Source organism: Colletotrichum costaricense, assembly GCF_030867565.1.
Source record: "Colletotrichum costaricense strain IMI 309622 chromosome Unknown Scaffold_5.1, whole genome shotgun sequence".
In the NCBI taxonomy this organism is placed as follows: domain Eukaryota; kingdom Fungi; phylum Ascomycota; class Sordariomycetes; order Glomerellales; family Glomerellaceae; genus Colletotrichum; species Colletotrichum costaricense.
Window position 1 is genome coordinate 967,009 of NW_026848234.1, and position 16,147 is coordinate 983,155.

Consider the following 16,147-nt stretch of genomic DNA (forward strand, 5'->3'; position numbering starts at 1 on the left):
GTGCGGGTTGTCGGCTCGCAGGGCTTGGGCAAATGATACCTCGTGGGTATACACACGGCTGGCTGGGATGGGGAGAAGGAGGCATGATTTATAACGTTGCACACGTTTTTCTCTTTTCTGATACGAGATGAAGGCTGCTATGAGTCTTGGACGGGGGAAAGATGAAATGCAAAAAGGGGACCGCACTGAGATTCCTTGTGCAAACGTTGGCTTTGCGGTGGTAAAAAGTCCTCTAGGAGGGGAAAAGAATCTTTTGTCCTTTTTTGTTTGCAACTCGGATCATGAGAGGGAGCTTCAGTTTTGAGCTCCCTGCGATAGCGGATGGCATTAGAAACAAATTCATGGCAAGCAATTGCACCCCCATCTAACGGCTGCGGCCGACTATAGTTTCCCATGTCTGACTCCTTGATGCTGACGTTTCTGATCTCTCTTCTTACTTTCATGATGAGATGTCTCCCGTAGAAACCTGTCAAGCAACCAACCAACCGCTTCCCCCATCATCAGAAGACGTCAAGATGGCCCGGAAAGAAAATTCCTCTTCTTGACACCACCTCCCCCCCATCCTCAGACAAGCCACGCATCGCCGCCCAGAACCTCACTCCACACCTGTCCCTCGGCCCTCTCGAACCCCTTTGCGTCCTCCACGTCGGCGGCGCCAAAGTTGCGTCCGTACAGGTGCGGGAAGGCGGAGGGGAATTTGCCCGAGGGGGGGAACTCCCACTTCATTGAGCCTGAGGCGGCGAGGGGCGCGTAGGGGAGTTTGAGGAGGTGTAAGCTCGTGGCGGATGAGAAGAAGAGGTTTGCTGTGTTGAGGACCTGGTGATGTTTCCAGTGTGAGATTTTTTTTAGTTTAGGTAGTTTGATTGAGTGTATATTAGGCAGGTGTGGAAAGTCGTGCTGTGTAATAGTGTGTGGTGGTGGGTGGTTATGAGTACACGTATGAGAGTGAAAAGGCGAGTGTGAGGGAAATCGAGAGCGGAGGGATGTGAGATGTAGACTCGAGAGGACAGTACATGGAGAGAAGAACGGAGATAGAGAGCAGAGGAACATGACCACGGAGAATCCGGGTATGAAGAGAAGGAGAGGAAGTAAGAGAGATCATTCGTACCTGTTCCGCCGTACTCAGATGAATAAAGCCATCGTTACGATCGAGGTCCGAGAGGGGGAACTCGGTCGGCAGCGGCGACGGCGGCGCCTCGGGGACGATTTTGTAAATGTATTGCGGGGTTTGCGCGGGTTCGGCCATATTTGCAATCTTTACGGGAGGCCCGATATGAAAAATCTGAAGGTGGGTGTTGGAAGTGTATGTCTACCGGAATGCCGATGCTGCGTGAGAGGAGACGAATGACTTGTGAGTGGTTTGTGTGCAAACTGCTTATTTCATCATCCCACCTCCCAAGGTAAGGCAAGAGTCAAAAAGCCTCTCCCCACTTTCCTCTTCTGGAAGACGTACAGGCTTCAGCTCCGGCGGCTTACACCAAAGAAGGATGGAAACAACACACCTTTCTTCATCTCTCACACACACATGTCACCAACGAGCGATCAAGACACCACCAAGATCGTCATCAATGGTTTTTTATTGTTACAGAGACCTCCCGGTCCGTGTTTCCTTATCTCATTGATCCCTTTCCACAGCTTTCCCATACTCCGGGACGAAACCACGCCCCAAAGACAAAAAAACCGCCCCCCTCCGCCGCGCCCCCAAAGTTCCAACCCAACCTCCATCTCACACCTAGCTTGGATCACTGACTGTTGTAAAAAGAGACATCTACAAAATTTTGCAGATGACTAGTAAACTTTTGCTTTTTTCCTTATCTCTCTCCCCCTTCAATCCCACCAGAGATGCTGAAATACCGCTTCGAGTGCGTAGTCAAATTAGATTTGAGACAACCATAGCACCCCCAGCTGCATCCTCTCTATCTCTCTCACTCCCCTCTTCGACTTTTTCTGCTTTGTAGACTTCAAACTCTTGCTTGATATGGCTCAGTCTGCGCCTTTTGAAGCAGGTTCACCACCACCTTACGTGCTCATCCCCACGCGCGCCTATCGACGCGACGATTACTGTTGAATGTTGGGATCCCAGACTACCCTTTCGTCGGCTCAGACTCGCTGGTAGAATAGCAGGTAGGCAACCTTGTTGTCTTTGATGTTGTCCTTGGCCGGCTTTCCCTTGGACGCGGTGCCGTTGCCGTTGGCCACGGCGCTCCACTTCTTCTCGCCGCCCTTATCACCACCCTTGGCAGAGGTGGTGACCTCCTTCCAATCATCGCCCTCGTCGTCGTCTGCCATAGCGCCGAACCGGTTGGTCGACGCGTCACGCGACGCGGGACCTGATCGGCCCGTGTCCTTGGCATCCTCCTCCGCACCAGCCTCGGCCACGTCCTCACTGCGGACACGTCGGATGATCGTATCATCCAGGCGGATCCACTCATTTTCGTCTTGCCGTCGCACATCCACTGTGTAGTGACCGCCGTTGGCTTGCTTGCCGTGGTGGTAGACGACACCGATGAGCCTGTACTTGGGCATGCCGGCACCCTCGGAGACAAGAGCGTTGCGTCGTCGCTTCGAGAGAACTTCCGCGGGGAGCTGCAAGTCGAGAGGGTAACCGACCTTCTTGCCGATCTTGGTCGTTCCTTCAGTGTCGAACTTGAAGCGCTTCAGGTGAAGGATGAGAATCGGGGGCAAAGTCTCAATCAGAGTCTGCTTCGTCATGGGGGCAGCATCGCCCTGTAGCCTCTCGGGCACCGTTAGACCCTTTATCGCGTCGACAACGTTGTGAATGTACGGGGCGCCAATGTCCAACTGCAGGGACTGGAAAGGCTCCGTAGTCACCGAGTCCTTCACACCAGGACGGCGAAGCTCTGATCGATACTGTCCACTAAACAAACGAGTGATGGGCGTCGTCGAGCTGGCTCCGGACGAGCGCGTCTCAACTGCTCTCTGTCTCGATCCAACTTCAAACCACCCGTCTGCGCCGTCGTTCGACTCAACAACGCTGGCGGCGGAGGATGTAGGCCGGGTTTCAGCGGCCCCATTGGAAGAGCCACTCGTTGACATTACTTGGGCGCATTCTTCGTCGATGGCATTGAGAATCAAACCCAGGAACTCCTGAGCATCTTGCTGGTGTCCACGCTGTAGAAAAAGGTTAGCGACAAGTAAGGGAATGAGCCACGAAATGACATACTCTCATGCTAGCAAACGCCGGGAGAGGCTGGATGGCCTTGTACACAAACTCGGGAATGAACGAATCACCATATTGCTCCAGCTGCTCGCTCTTGAGCTTCCGGCGCAATTTCTCGACCGTTTCAGTCGAGTCGATGACCCGGAATTCCCTCATAAACATAATCGTGGCATCTATGACGGGCGTGTCGCTCTTGAACTTGTGCACAGCCTTCTTGCTGACCTGATCCAAGAAGTTATAGAATGGCGCACAGAAAAGAAGGACTTGCAAAACCTAGACTGACGTTAGTGGATTTCTCCGCTTGTGGTTTCAAGATACTGACTGAATTCATGTAGCACATATTGCCGGTGTTGATCAGGCCTCTCGGCTCGATGAACTGAACCCTGGCAGCATTGCTAACCCGGAAGTCTTGGATGGCAGATGCCAGAGAGTTTGTGTTTCCTGCAGAAAAGGTGGGTGCGCTGCCGTTGACAGCACCATCGCCATTTGTGGTGGCACCGTTGGCCGCGGCCGGAGCAACAGGGCCATTAGCAGCGGGCTGCGCCTTGGGAGCAGCAGCGGCGGCGGCTGCGGAGAACAGTCCACTCCATGACTTCGGGGCCGCCTTGGCGGGAGCCGCCGGAGGAGCCTCGAGCTTCTCTTGCTCCGTGCCAGCAACTTCCGTGCCCTCTGTTGCTTCAGCAGGCTTCGCCTCCTGAGATGCAACTTGCTTGGGCTCTTCTGCGAGCTGGCTGACGCTTGTTGCCTTAGCCTCCTTGGGGCTGCTCTTCGGAAGAGCTGGGATGACTGGGACAACAGGAACGGCAGGGCGGGACGCCGAGGCGTTCGAGTTGCTTGTCGTGGGTCTGGCCTCAGACCCCGGTACATTCACCTTCGGGCTGCCCATGTTTGAGACGCTAGTCGCTGACCTGTCACTCTCCTTAGGAGTTTCAGACGCCAGGGAGTCTGCTCTCAGGGTGGCACTCTCGGAGTCGGTGTCCTTGGAGTTCCAGGGCGCCACCTTCTTCGCATCGGCCTTCACTTGGAGGCTGTCCTCCGTGCCGCTTTTGGTGGCCGACTCGAGAGCGCCCTCGTGCTGCTCCACAGGCAGTGTCAGATTCTGAGCATTCGCGCTCATCAATCTTCTGCTCCGCCTTGACTTGGGAGCCCTTCTAGGGAACGGTGCTTGGTCGGGAGGTGTCCAAGGGAGCTTTCTTTGTTTAGCTACGAAGCCAGCATGAATAGGATCTGCTGGACTTACTGGTGCGCGAAATTCCTTTACATCTTTGGGAAGCTCTGGGCTCTCGGGAGCAGGGGCAGAGGCAGGGGCTGGGGGCACCGCGGCCGGGTGGAATGGCTCAGCGAAGGGCGTGACGACTGATGAAGACACGACCGAGGACACTACAGAAGGTGTGACGACTGAAGGCTCGGGCGTAGGTTCAACGTGCGGAGGCGGAGGAGGCGGCGGCGTCTGAACAGGGTTGACAGCAGGGACGGGAGGTGGGTGATACGGCGTTGAGAGAGCAGGCGACGGTTGCGAATACGGCTGAGGAACGCTCACGCCGGCCATGGGGACATATTGAGGTTGAGGCATGGCCTGTGGTGACCGCACGTAGGGCTGCTGTTGCTGATAGTGCATGTAGCCAGAGGGCATGCCTCCGTTCTGGTACTGATGCGGCAGCTGATGGTAATACGGCGTCGGCTGAGCGTAGGGGTTCATGTAGTTTGGATACATGGGCTGCTGCTGATACTGTTGATATTGCTGGTATTGCGCATACGTCGGCTGTTGCTGCATCCTCCGTCTGTTACCCCCTCCGGGACCACCACCCATATCGACACCTCCTCCTGGCCCTCCGCCCCCCGGCATGGCTTGCCCAGCCGGCAGATGACGATTGTTCATCCTGCCGGCTTGGGAGTCGTGTATTTGCAGTGATCGTCCACGGCTGGAACTATCACTGCCTTGAATCTGCGGCTTCCTTCAACACGGTTGTCGGCGCGTTCGCAATGGAGCGTCGACAGATTAGTCTGAGATCGGTTCGAGTATCGAGTATTAGGTTATTTGATCGTGTGGGATGCACGAGAAGGTAATATTTCCAATCGCCCTCAGTCGTGCGTCGCTCTCGTAGGGGTTGCGGGGAATCGTTGGGAAGAAAATGGGCCCGACTAAAGGATTCCGAACGAGCAAAGGGGGGGAGAAATAAAATGAACAAGTTGCTCGACACAGGTGATTAATCGCGCAGACACGGAGGGGCGAGCTGCGATGAAGGCAGCAACGGTGAAGGGTCGAGGATTGGGACGGGGCGACGGCTGCGAAGTTAGCTGTGCGGTTGCTTCCAATGGAGATGACAAAAAATTAAGCCGCGCGCGGGAGAGGTAGAACCGTAAACCTGGAGCTAGCGGGCAGCGGGCTCCGGGCTTTGTTGGCGCAATGCGATTGCCTGAGCCGAAGCCTCGCGCACAGATCACTATTCGATCATCGCAGGCTGGTATTGGGTCTCTTCTTCCGCAATTTGCCCGAAATCGGCCCCACTATAGCTGGCTGGGCCGGTGAACACACCTCAGACGCTCAGAGGTGAGCTCGGTGAGGGTGGATAGGATTCACTCTTCCGTGTCCCGGCGGGACTCTAGCATATACGCGTTGCGGGTGATCCATAGCTCAAGTCTGCACAGCTCCCTTTCAGCTTCTCATTGCTTCTTATTGGCATTAGAGCCTTGAATATCCCAGTCGCTCATCCCTCTGAAATGAACAATGCATGCTAGCTTAGCCTCGACGCTATTGTAAGTTTTGTTACGACGACTCAGTATACGCCCGGAACATGTACACCTGCTGGTTTAAACAAAATGCTCCTGTGCGCCTCGCTGAGAACCCATCATCGACAGCTGATTCACTCGTCCTTGAAGATCCAGCGTCCCCCTCCTCTCATTGCTTCCCGATATCGTTCTTGAATCATTTGCTTCTCCCTCTTCTCGCCTTCTGCCCTCTCAGCCTCGTCTTCCTGCGTAGTAGGGAAATCCGCGTTCCAGAAGCCCGGAGGAGATGCCCTTCGAGCGTAACGATGACGATGTTTGCCCAACTCATTCGCGAGTTGCCATGTTTTAGCCTCTATCCACAAGTCTTCCCTCTCTGCCTTGGACATCCCCAGAATGATAGTGATTCTGTCACCGAGATAATCCTCAAACAATTTGGTGTCTGATGCCGGGGTACGATGGACATTGTTCTTTTGAGCCAAAGCCATGCCGCGAAATTGAGGGCCACAGCAGTTCATGTCTGTACAACCAGGCAAACAGGCTCTGTCTTCTCTGTTCCTGACCACCTCCGAGAATGCGTAGTCGGAACCGCCGTTGAACTTTGGATTGACCTTGAAGTCTTCAAGCCGTAGGGAAGTGGCAGGCTTTGACCTTAATGACCCCTTCTGGGGTAGCGGCTGTGCCTCGACCGTCGCACGATTTCTGGGCTGCCCGCGGGCTGTGGTGGGCTCCGTGTTCTCCTCGTGCTCCCTCCGGCCGATTGGAGCTTCCTTCGACCTGTCCCGGCGTTCTTTATTGAATGGCAATTCCCGACGCTCGGGAAACTGCGGTCCATCCTCCTCCGCTCGACCTGTATCCCGAAGACGAGGTATTGACCGTACTATGGCAGGGGCTTGTTCTGGAGATGGTGCGTTCAATAGCGTACTCAAGCGACCGGGAGGCTGCGGGGTGCGGAAAAGCCCCGCCGGCTCTTCGCGGCCCGTTGTATCATAAACAAAGCCGTCCTCAGCCAAGCTCCTTATGCCTTGAGCGAGCCCTTTCCTTGTTGGCTTCTCCACGGTGTTCAACTCATACGGGCGTACCGGACGAGCGTTAGGGTTGATCGGTGTCAGAACCGCTGTTGAGTTGGGTATCCTGGTAGTCGGAGTGTTGGTGTTGTCGCGCCTGACAAAGACGGGAGCGGCTGTCTGAGCTCGCTCCATGTCAATTTGACCGGGCGTGGCCAGGGCATCAGCCCATAACCTATTCTTCCGTGGCGTGCTTAGTCTCTGACCGACCTCATCCAGGTCCATGCTCTCTTGTTGAAGCTGACTAGTAATAGGGCCAGTAGTAAGATTCGAGCTCTCAATCTTCACCCTACGTCGTCCTTGTTGTTCTGAGGAGGAATCGGCGTGCTTTCTCTTGCCTACAAGGCGCTCAGAGACGATAATAGGCCCGTCGGAGGAAGGCTCTGGTTTGATGCGAATGTCTGAATCCGTTTTGGCGGTCTGTCTCAATGGTGGAAGAGTAACAGCATCGGCGTCCTTACTACCCTCTGTCGTCTCCCCCTCCGTGGTATCTGCGGCAGACAGATCCTGCGTCTCGACATCTGATTGCACGGGAGCTCTCTCGGCAGAATATTGTCGCAAAGCCCGCGAATTGCTGAGTGTCGTCAAGATCCCGGTATCAGGATCGATTGTCAACCTCGAAGCCAAGTGAGCGCGCGGCCTGCTTTGCTCTTGAAGGCCTTCTGCTGTGTACGCAGCCGCATCGGTGTGACCATCACGTTGCTCCAAGACTTTGATCTTCGTCTCCAATTCTGTCGCATAGTCTTCCCATTTCTTGATCTCCTCCTTCCTCTCGTCCCTTCTCTTATTGAATTCTGCTTTCAGTATCCTGAAATTCTGGTCCAGGGCAGTGTATTTCCGTCGCAGCTTGTGGCTTTCCCGCAGCACGTTCTCTAGGTCGCCTCCATTCTCAGGACCATCTGCAGAGGCGGGGTCTGTGTTGGTGGCTTGGTCGTTGGTGACATAACTCGGCCGAGGGCTTCCTCGAGATGACTCGACAGAGCGATTTTGGTGATGGATTTGGAGGAGTTTCGTCCTCAGCTTCCGGTTTTCCTCTTCCAAGCGATCAACCTCGTCGGACCGAGACTTCAATATTTCGAGCTCGTCTGTGAGGAATGCGCGGGATCGATCGTCCTCCTTAAGCCTCTGCTCGACCTCTGTTGAGAAGCTAGTATCACATTGTCATTACGTCAGGGCATCTGCGTGTACATACCGCTGTCAAGTTGCTTGCTAACTGTTTCACACAATGCTTCGAAGGCATCTTGGATAGCCGCCCGGCCTTCCGGCGACCAGTTTTCCATGATTTACAACGGCAGCTACCAGGACACTTTGAAGCCTGCTTGGGGTTGTGTGGACGTCAGTTAGGCTGAAGCTGGGTTTCACGTGGGTGCGCGGGACGCCAAACTACCTTCAGACGCGCCTTCCCTGAAGCGCGTCGTGCCAAGACATTTCCAGATCGATCTACCCGCCACAAAATGATCCGTGCATCTGTGGCTGAATTGCCCACCAGCCACTTCTCAACTTACAGAGCTCCTGCTTCAGCCACCTAACAGGAACATGCTCTCCTCTAATATCAACTTATGCAGACTTCCTCGACGAGGATTTCTGGATCTCACATTCGAACTTTACGTTATCATACAATCTTTTCAAATTGAAAATGCCCTATTTGCTACTCCTCATTGATTCGCAGTTCCCGGTACCACTGCAACTTCGGGGTGACCCAAGCACAAAGGCCGGCGGTCTGATTCCTTGCACAAACCTTGCGATGGAGACTGACTGCATCGGAGCCACTTCCGCAGTGAGAATACCTTGGGCGGGGCGCAGGAGGAAAATGCAGAGCAACATGCCTTCGAGGCTTCGATCAATTGGTACGGCTGGAATGGCTCGTGATACGGGTACTGGTGGGCCTGCACGGCTACTCCGATATATCTACTCACGAACGTTTCAAAGCTAATAAGATTGAAGACACGCTCTGGTCAGTGGGCCCCCGAAATCCCCCACGGGCTACGGTCGTCCGGCCCGGCAGCTCTTCAACGGTCACCGACCCTGGCGAATGATCGTCGTAGGAGACTGCGACATGGGTTGATTCGTCGACCACAGAGCTGTCTTGTCTCTGACTCTGCAAGAGCTCGGTTGAGGCTCGAATTGGCAATGCCGGGCTTCACATATATCTCGCCCCTCGACCATGCATACCCGCGGGAACACCGGATCACTGATAATTCTGATGACCACAAAGCGCCACGTTTGCAATACCTGACTATAGGGAAACCGACTTATCACAGATGAGGCTAAAAGTACCGCCATTTGCTGTTGAAAGCATATGCGGAAGCTTGGAGATATCTGGCGCTCAAGCTGACTATCGCATTGTGCTTACTTAGGATGGACGAGAATTGCTCTCGGCACCATATGCGGAACTCAGAGCCAAGCTTTGAGAAGCATGTTGCACGTGGTCAGCGACTCTTCCTGCATGGCCTGGTGAAGGTGCTCGGTGTTCCGTTGCTGACAGAAGCGGCAAATACTTTTCAGTAGCCCACAAGATCTTTCACATCCGATGCCTGTTTGGCTACAGCAATCAGCGGGACTCGCAACGCTTGTCGATGCCACGTCTCCGCTCAAGAGATATGTGGCAGACAATCTAGCGGACAAATGCCGGTATCCATGAGCAGGCCCCATTGCTGGTCTCCGCGCCGCCCCCTATGACTTACGGGCTCTCCTGCATATCACTGCGGTGGTTTGTGGTTACATGCCGTTCTAGCGTCTTGGGTCGCAGGTGCGGCCTCGAAGAGGCCAGTGGTCCGGTAGAGACTCCACACAAGTCGCATTCGAAAATGCTTCACATTTGCAGAGATGCAATGGCGCCGTCATGTTTTCCCGGCGTCCGCCCATGAAGCTGTTTCGGGAAGGTCGCGACCATCGCCGCTTCATTTCTCGGGTGACAAGCCTGCGGACTATGCGCCTGGAGCCCACGAGGTCCGCGAGGAAGCCCGTCTGCTGCGTTGCAGCGGTTGGACACAAACCGCAGTTAACGATACCTAGCTTGCAGCTGCAGCAGACATGCATTTAGTTGCACAGTGCACCCAATTCGTTGCGCGTTCGTTGCGTAATGGCTGGCTAAGCGAGAGAACATTCGATGGAACATCGTTGCCAACCAACAATTGCGGCGACAACGGGCACAAGCGAAGACCATCGAATTGAACGACGTGCGGAAGACCAGCAGGCCAGGGCAAGTTTCTTGGCAGTTGTGCAAGCGTCGCGGATAAGGGAAGGGTTGCCGGCGAAGCAAAGTACGAAGCGAAGTGGCCGTCGGTTGAAATGGGTGACCGGGTTCATCCGGTCTACATGATTTCACAGGCCCGGGCGAAAAGCTTACCACCAACCTGAAATGGAAGACTGGCCGAGATTGAACGCGGCAGATCTGACCGGACCGGAGGTGCATCTCGATGGAACGAACCAATCCTCTGCTCTGGTTCGCCTGGATGAGCATGGCTAAATGCGTTTCCGAAACTCGAAAGTGAAATGAAACTCGTGGGATTTGTGCGTTTATTCCTCCAGTGAGATATCACGAAAAGGAGTTTGGGGTGAGGAGGATGTTGAAAAGGAGGTTGAAAAGCACGGAGCCGATGATCTAGGCTTTTTTGTCATTTTGGTCTTCTCTCTTTCGTGAATGGGGTTTGCCTTTTGATGAGGGGGACGCTGTCGATCTGGAGGGGCCGTCCAAGCCTCGGTTCGGTTTAAACCTACTTTGATGGCATCTCCGACAGGGCTGTTTATCAGCTTGCGTACCTGTGCCCTTGGGTAGCAGGTAGGCTGAACGTCCAAGGCAGATGACTCTTGAGTTGAATGAAAGTGTGACGACTAGACACCATGACACGGGAAGCTTTCTGAGAGCCATCCTCGAGTGTCGGTGTTCCGCCAATGATCTGCAGCAGGTTCACGAGCTTCTCGAAGCTAAAGCCGGAGCTGGAGCTAGAAAGCACAAACCACTGACACCAGCAGTGCGAAGGGACCACACTGAGGCATGTGTCATCCCACGGACGCACAACCATCTACAGCAACCACTTACCAGTGGTCAGGCCGGGATCGCGGGGTACGAAACTGAGGCATATGTAGCCGAGACTTCCTAACACAGGGTTAACAATACGCGGATTATGGGCATGCAAAGAGCGCTCGTACGGTGCAACCTCAGGTTGATTATTCAGATATTACATGGACAGCCAAAGCCCGCTGCCCAGGACGCCCGACGGCTGCTAGAGACAAAACTCACCAGCGACCATCTCTCATTCAAGCGCAAGCAAGGCTGACCTTGCCTGATTGTCGACACAGTGTGAGCCAGCATATCCGCGATTCCGCAGTGTACGAGATTCACCCCTCTTTCATTCTCATACGTCCAGGCTGCATAAGAGGGGCAGCAACTGTGGCAGTCTGGCAGAGGATTGTGAGACGAGAGACTTATCAGAGCCCACTCATCGGGTGAGGTGGGAGCGTAATGAGTGAGAGACCACTGAGATGAGCAGCATGAGCATGAGAGGAGCGTGTGATGAGGGGCTGCTCAGGACAGGACAGGGAGAGATGCAAGGGACGGGAGCACAGTGGCACGAAATCAAGGATTTCCGACCCCTCGTAGGGATGGAAGGGGTTTAGCGAGGTTTGGGGCATCGCATTTCACAGTGCCTTAGGGCCTTGGGTAACTTTGGGGCCAGGCCTGGCCTGCCACTTTGGCCTGCCAGTGCTGCCATTTGACCTGCCTCTCGGCGATTTTTAGAATCTTACACAGGGGTACCCCACCTGCCTGCCTTCGACATGCTGAATTTTCTGATTGGTATTTTTGTTTTCCCCATGGCAGAAAAAAAAGTGTCGAAAAAAATGGAGGGGCAAAAATTAAATACGGACTGCGCGAGGACAGCGACCGGATGGTGGGGAGGAGGGGGTCTCATGAGCAACTCTACTACGTAGGCTCTAGCAGTCCACTTCGTTCGATCGACTCGAGTGAAAGAAAAGGCACCTTACTCTTACCGTGACCAACCCGGTCTAGAGCATCGACGATGTGAAATTGAATTTGTAGAGTCACCTGCCTTTGAGTTCGCCGTCCCTGGAGTTTGCGAAGAGAAGGGCTCGAACGAAGCGCTTCCATTGCCCCCCGACGGCTTATTCTTCGTTCCCCTTCCCCCCACCATCAGAAATGTTAAAGTTTGGTGTCCCGTCCTGTCCGGCCTTATTGGAAGGTTCTTTAGGCTATCAGAAACCCGAGCTTTAAGTATCTTCATCTCAACTTTTTGAACCTTCATCGTCATGGAAGGGGGGCACCCAGGTCTCTGGGGAATTCTGAATACCTACGTAATGCGGTGTGAATATGGCCATGACCGTAGTAGCCCTCAATGGCAAGCCCAGTCCGGGTCGGTTGCCGACGCTGCATTTGTGAGGCAAACTAGCTGCCGCCCCTTTTGGCTGGCCTGATTCTGCCCAAGGAGTTCCAACTGTGTGATTGTGCCCTGCCGGTACCTATCTGAAGCTGACAGACAGCACAATCTCATCTTCGGCTATGGGGAAAAGGCGCCGGCGCATTTCGGGCATTGATGGCTAGGTTATGAGAGCTGTGGGCTGTAGCTAGGCACAGGCATATGAGGCAAGGCAGGCCCGCCACGGTCAGAGATACGTATGAGGGGAACGGGAGATGAACAGGCACCTTATTGGAGTGCTCGACAAACGTAGGCAAGTACCTATGTCATAACCATATCGAACTGGCCATTGTCTAGATGTACCTGTTGTAAGACTGAGGAGTAAGCCTGTCAGATTTAAAGCGACTTTATGACAACATCAAGGGCGTTCACCAGCTGAATAGGTAGTATTACGGCAAGTGAGTATACTGAGAGAATCGAAGTGAGAGGTGAGGTGAGGTGAGCCAACCGTGCCAATCTCCGTCACACACACATACTACTCCGTACACACGCTCATCTTTCATGGACAGTCCCGTCACCAAGTTGCAATCAAACACAAATGCCGCCTGCCCGGTCCAAGCCAGAAAAGCCCAAGGAAAGGTCAGAAGGGGGCATCCAGAGTCTAGAGACGGGCTCTTCCCCTTATGAGAAGGGACTTGCCTATCTGATTGGTGCTCCGGCGCCTGCCCATCTACCAGATTTTCTTGGGCTCCACAAGGCGGTCTGACAATCCAAATTCGCTGCCTTTTCTTTTTTAACCTTGGCCACTCCCTGGCCGCAACGACCGCTTCCCTCCCCTTCTCTCCCACAACACAAAACCACCACCACCCATCGCAAACCTTGCAAAACCACTACGGAAAAAACACCCCTCCTCTTTTTTCTTTCGAGCAGAGATTTTTGATCACGGCTCGATTATCCGCCCTTCATACGTGAGTATAGCCCTTTTCCTAACCGTCGTCCGCGGGGAGAGGAGAGAGAGCCCCTCCATTCACCAATATGGGATATTGTTCAACTCGACTGGGATCCCGTCATCGACATGAACAAAAAACCCTCCAGAGCTTGCCAGCTGCCAACCACAAATTCACCTCTTGCATCTGACGAAGGCGGCGCACACACGCGCACCTCCATCTCCAACTTCCCCACATCGCGCACCGCACACACACAACAGACAAGCGCACACACACACAAGCACACACATGCCACTCGCCCCTCCCCACGTCAACCACATTGCGACAAGGCCGTCTTTCGCCTCCCAGCTCTTTTCCCCTTCTCACACGAAAAGCTTGAATCAATTCCTCCTCTCGACAATCTCAAATCATCTCATCGACTTTGCCGTTATTCTAACGCCTTTCTTCCAGTTCTAAACACCACCGTTACTACTCCTTACCAACCCACCATCAATCGCAATGGATTTCCAGGGATCTGCCGGCGCCCCCCAGGCTCGCACCTGCTTCACCTGTGAGTAGCCTTCCCAGCTTCGGCGCTTCCCCCGTCTCACCACTTTTTCCAACCTACGCGCTGCTTTTCATGCTTTTCAATTTTTCCACTTTCGTTTCTGTGGGTGGCTTTGTGGCTTTCGGTATCGACTGGCACCTTCATCCGAGATTTGGTTGCCATTGGTTCACCGAGTCTCACCGCTTCCACACTGAACTTTTTCCACCAGCTATTGGTGGTTGTTTCATTTGTGCAGCTTACCTTTGGGCCCCTCCTCCCGAGTTTATACTGTCATGTGTCCACTGGATCTTGCGGTTGCTGGCATATGCGGGCGTAGAGAGCTCTATCAAGCAACTACATGACTTTCAAGTTGGTGTTTGGTGGGGTCTTCTCAGTACGAAGCTGGAATTATCACTTGGATAGAGGCTTGGCAAAGCATTCGCGTTGGTGTGAATGCTTCGCTAGGTTCGTATCTCTGGACCCAGATCTGTCAAAGAAGCCGCGTGTATGCCCTTACTACGTCGTCTTACTGACTCTGAGCCGGTGTGCCAGTGACACCTTGATCATGCCTTTCCCTCCAAACGTCGTTACAATTCATGAGCGCAAGAGTCTGACCAGAGATATTTAGGCGGTGCTGCTGGTCACCAGGTACGACTTGCTGAAGGATGTTACGACGCCTAGCCCTCGACTTACTGACTCTTTCTAGGCCCGTGAGTGCCCTAACCGTGGCGCCGCCAAGTGGTACGTTGATATGATCTTGTTTGCCTGATATGCCCCATACTGACTCGGACATAGCTACAACTGCGGCAGTGAGTTTTGATGTATCTGTGTGTTACCGACGAGATGACTGATTGACGTTCGCTTTAGACGAGGGTCACATGAGTAAGTCCTTTTCGAGATCTTCATGAGGTTGATTGTTGACTTACATCCTTCAAGGCCGTGACTGCCCCGAGGGCCCCAAGGACACCAAGTCCTGCTACCGCTGCGGCCAGGCTGGCCACATCAGCCGTGACTGCCCCCAGGGCGGCAACGTCGGTGGTGGTGGTGGTCCCTCCAGCTCCGAGTGCTACAAGGTTCGCTTCGCCTTATCTTGAACGCGCCGAATGTCAGTACTAACACGATATAACAGTGCGGTGAGGTTGGTCACATTGCCCGCAACTGCCCCAAGGCCGGCGGTGGCTACGGTGGCGGCTACGGTGGTGGTTACTCCGGCGGTGGTGGCTACGGCGGTGCCAGCCAGAAGACCTGCTACTCTTGCGGTGGCTACGGCCACATGTCTCGTGAGTACCCGAGATGGTTTCCAGATTGCCAGTTTGACCGTGCTAACATACCATGAAGGCGACTGCACCAACGGCTCCAAGTGCTACAACTGCGGCGAGAACGGCCACTTCTCCCGCGATTGCCCTAAGGAGTCTTCCGGCGGCGAGAAGATCTGCTACAAGTGCCAGCAGCCCGGACACGTCCAGTCCCAGTGCCCCAACAACTAAGTCTGCGATGACTATCGGCGATGAGTGGTCTGCCTTCATGGCAGATTCGGTTTCGAGACGGTTCGACGGCTTCGAGGCCACCGTGGCTCACTTTTGCGATATCAACTAGGCATTGCGGATGCTTTGTACATTTCCTTTTTTCACCCTCGTCTTTTTTCGTCTTTTCTTCCTTGCTCTCATGTTCTCACGGCAAACAACTCTGGGACTCGGCCCGCGGAAAAGTTTTACACGGACAACGGCATATGAATCACGGCTTTTTCTTAACGCACCAAGATACACCTTTCGCATTGGGTCCGCTACAACCTCGGCAAAATGCGGGGTTTGGTTCGGATCGTTTGGATGACGATGGCACAGCAACGCAATAGGGAGACACAAACTTTTGCGCTTACCTCTTCTCCGGTTTTCTTATGGAAAAAGAAACTGGGAGGAGGGGAGTAAGCAGGCAGAGTGGGAGGGCCTCTTTTTTGTGGGCCGGAATAGCTTTCGACCTCTGATAGACTTGGTCTTCGTTGCATATGAGCGGTCTGGGAAAAGAAAGGACTCTCAATAGTAACGACGACCTGGGCAGTGTGGGCCGTTCTAAGCGGTCATGGCTGTCGTTCAGGGCAGGGAATGGAAAGTTTGCGTCGTAACCTCTTTTTTTGCTCTCCAGTGTCCGTGTCTGTGATGTGTGTGTGTGTGTCGTCTTGCTGGACTGTGGGCTTACCCGGTGTACTCATGTAAAGGGGGGGGGGGCTACGGTCTCTCTAGAAGCATTTCTGCCGTGAGCGTAGACGGTGAACGTTGACGACCACGGCCCAAACTCCGTCCCAAACAGAAAAGACAAAATGTTTTTGA

At 54.1% G+C, this 16,147-nt stretch overlaps 6 protein-coding genes across 6 annotated transcripts; 2 read left to right on the forward strand and 4 right to left on the reverse strand.

Annotated features, from left to right (window-relative positions):
* Positions 1–564: 564 nt before the first annotated feature.
* On the reverse strand, positions 565–1,246 carry CCOS01_05467 (uncharacterized protein; the record flags this gene model as incomplete). Its single annotated transcript, XM_060453647.1, has 2 exons — positions 565–816; positions 1,109–1,246. The coding sequence occupies 2 exons, from the start codon at positions 1,244–1,246 to the stop codon at positions 565–567; spliced, it is 390 nt and encodes a 129-aa protein (XP_060315419.1).
* An 854-nt stretch (positions 1,247–2,100) lies between these two features.
* Positions 2,101–5,027, reverse strand: CCOS01_05468 (ubiquitin carboxyl-terminal hydrolase; the record flags this gene model as incomplete). The annotated part of the gene is made up of 4 exons (XM_060453648.1): positions 2,101–3,132; positions 3,185–3,454; positions 3,504–4,370; positions 4,422–5,027. 4 exons carry the CDS (start codon positions 5,025–5,027, stop codon positions 2,101–2,103), a joined length of 2,775 nt encoding a protein of 924 aa, XP_060315420.1.
* Positions 5,028–6,045: 1,018 nt separating this feature from the next.
* On the reverse strand, positions 6,046–8,255 carry CCOS01_05469 (DNA repair protein/CtIP; the record flags this gene model as incomplete). Its single annotated transcript, XM_060453649.1, has 2 exons — positions 6,046–8,111; positions 8,168–8,255. The coding sequence occupies 2 exons, from the start codon at positions 8,253–8,255 to the stop codon at positions 6,046–6,048; spliced, it is 2,154 nt and encodes a 717-aa protein (XP_060315421.1).
* Positions 8,256–8,611: 356 nt separating this feature from the next.
* CCOS01_05470 (uncharacterized protein) lies at positions 8,612–8,908 on the forward strand (the record flags this gene model as incomplete). Its single annotated transcript, XM_060453650.1, has 1 exon — positions 8,612–8,908. One exon carries the CDS (start codon positions 8,612–8,614, stop codon positions 8,906–8,908), a length of 297 nt encoding a protein of 98 aa, XP_060315422.1.
* A 1,068-nt stretch (positions 8,909–9,976) lies between these two features.
* Positions 9,977–11,058, reverse strand: CCOS01_05471 (uncharacterized protein; the record flags this gene model as incomplete). The annotated part of the gene is made up of 3 exons (XM_060453651.1): positions 9,977–10,289; positions 10,738–10,920; positions 11,018–11,058. 3 exons carry the CDS (start codon positions 11,056–11,058, stop codon positions 9,977–9,979), a joined length of 537 nt encoding a protein of 178 aa, XP_060315423.1.
* A 2,737-nt stretch (positions 11,059–13,795) lies between these two features.
* Positions 13,796–15,310, forward strand: CCOS01_05472 (zinc knuckle; the record flags this gene model as incomplete). The annotated part of the gene is made up of 8 exons (XM_060453652.1): positions 13,796–13,847; positions 14,452–14,471; positions 14,530–14,564; positions 14,619–14,632; positions 14,691–14,705; positions 14,760–14,896; positions 14,953–15,103; positions 15,162–15,310. 8 exons carry the CDS (start codon positions 13,796–13,798, stop codon positions 15,308–15,310), a joined length of 573 nt encoding a protein of 190 aa, XP_060315424.1.
* Between the last annotated feature and the right edge of the window lie 837 nt (positions 15,311–16,147).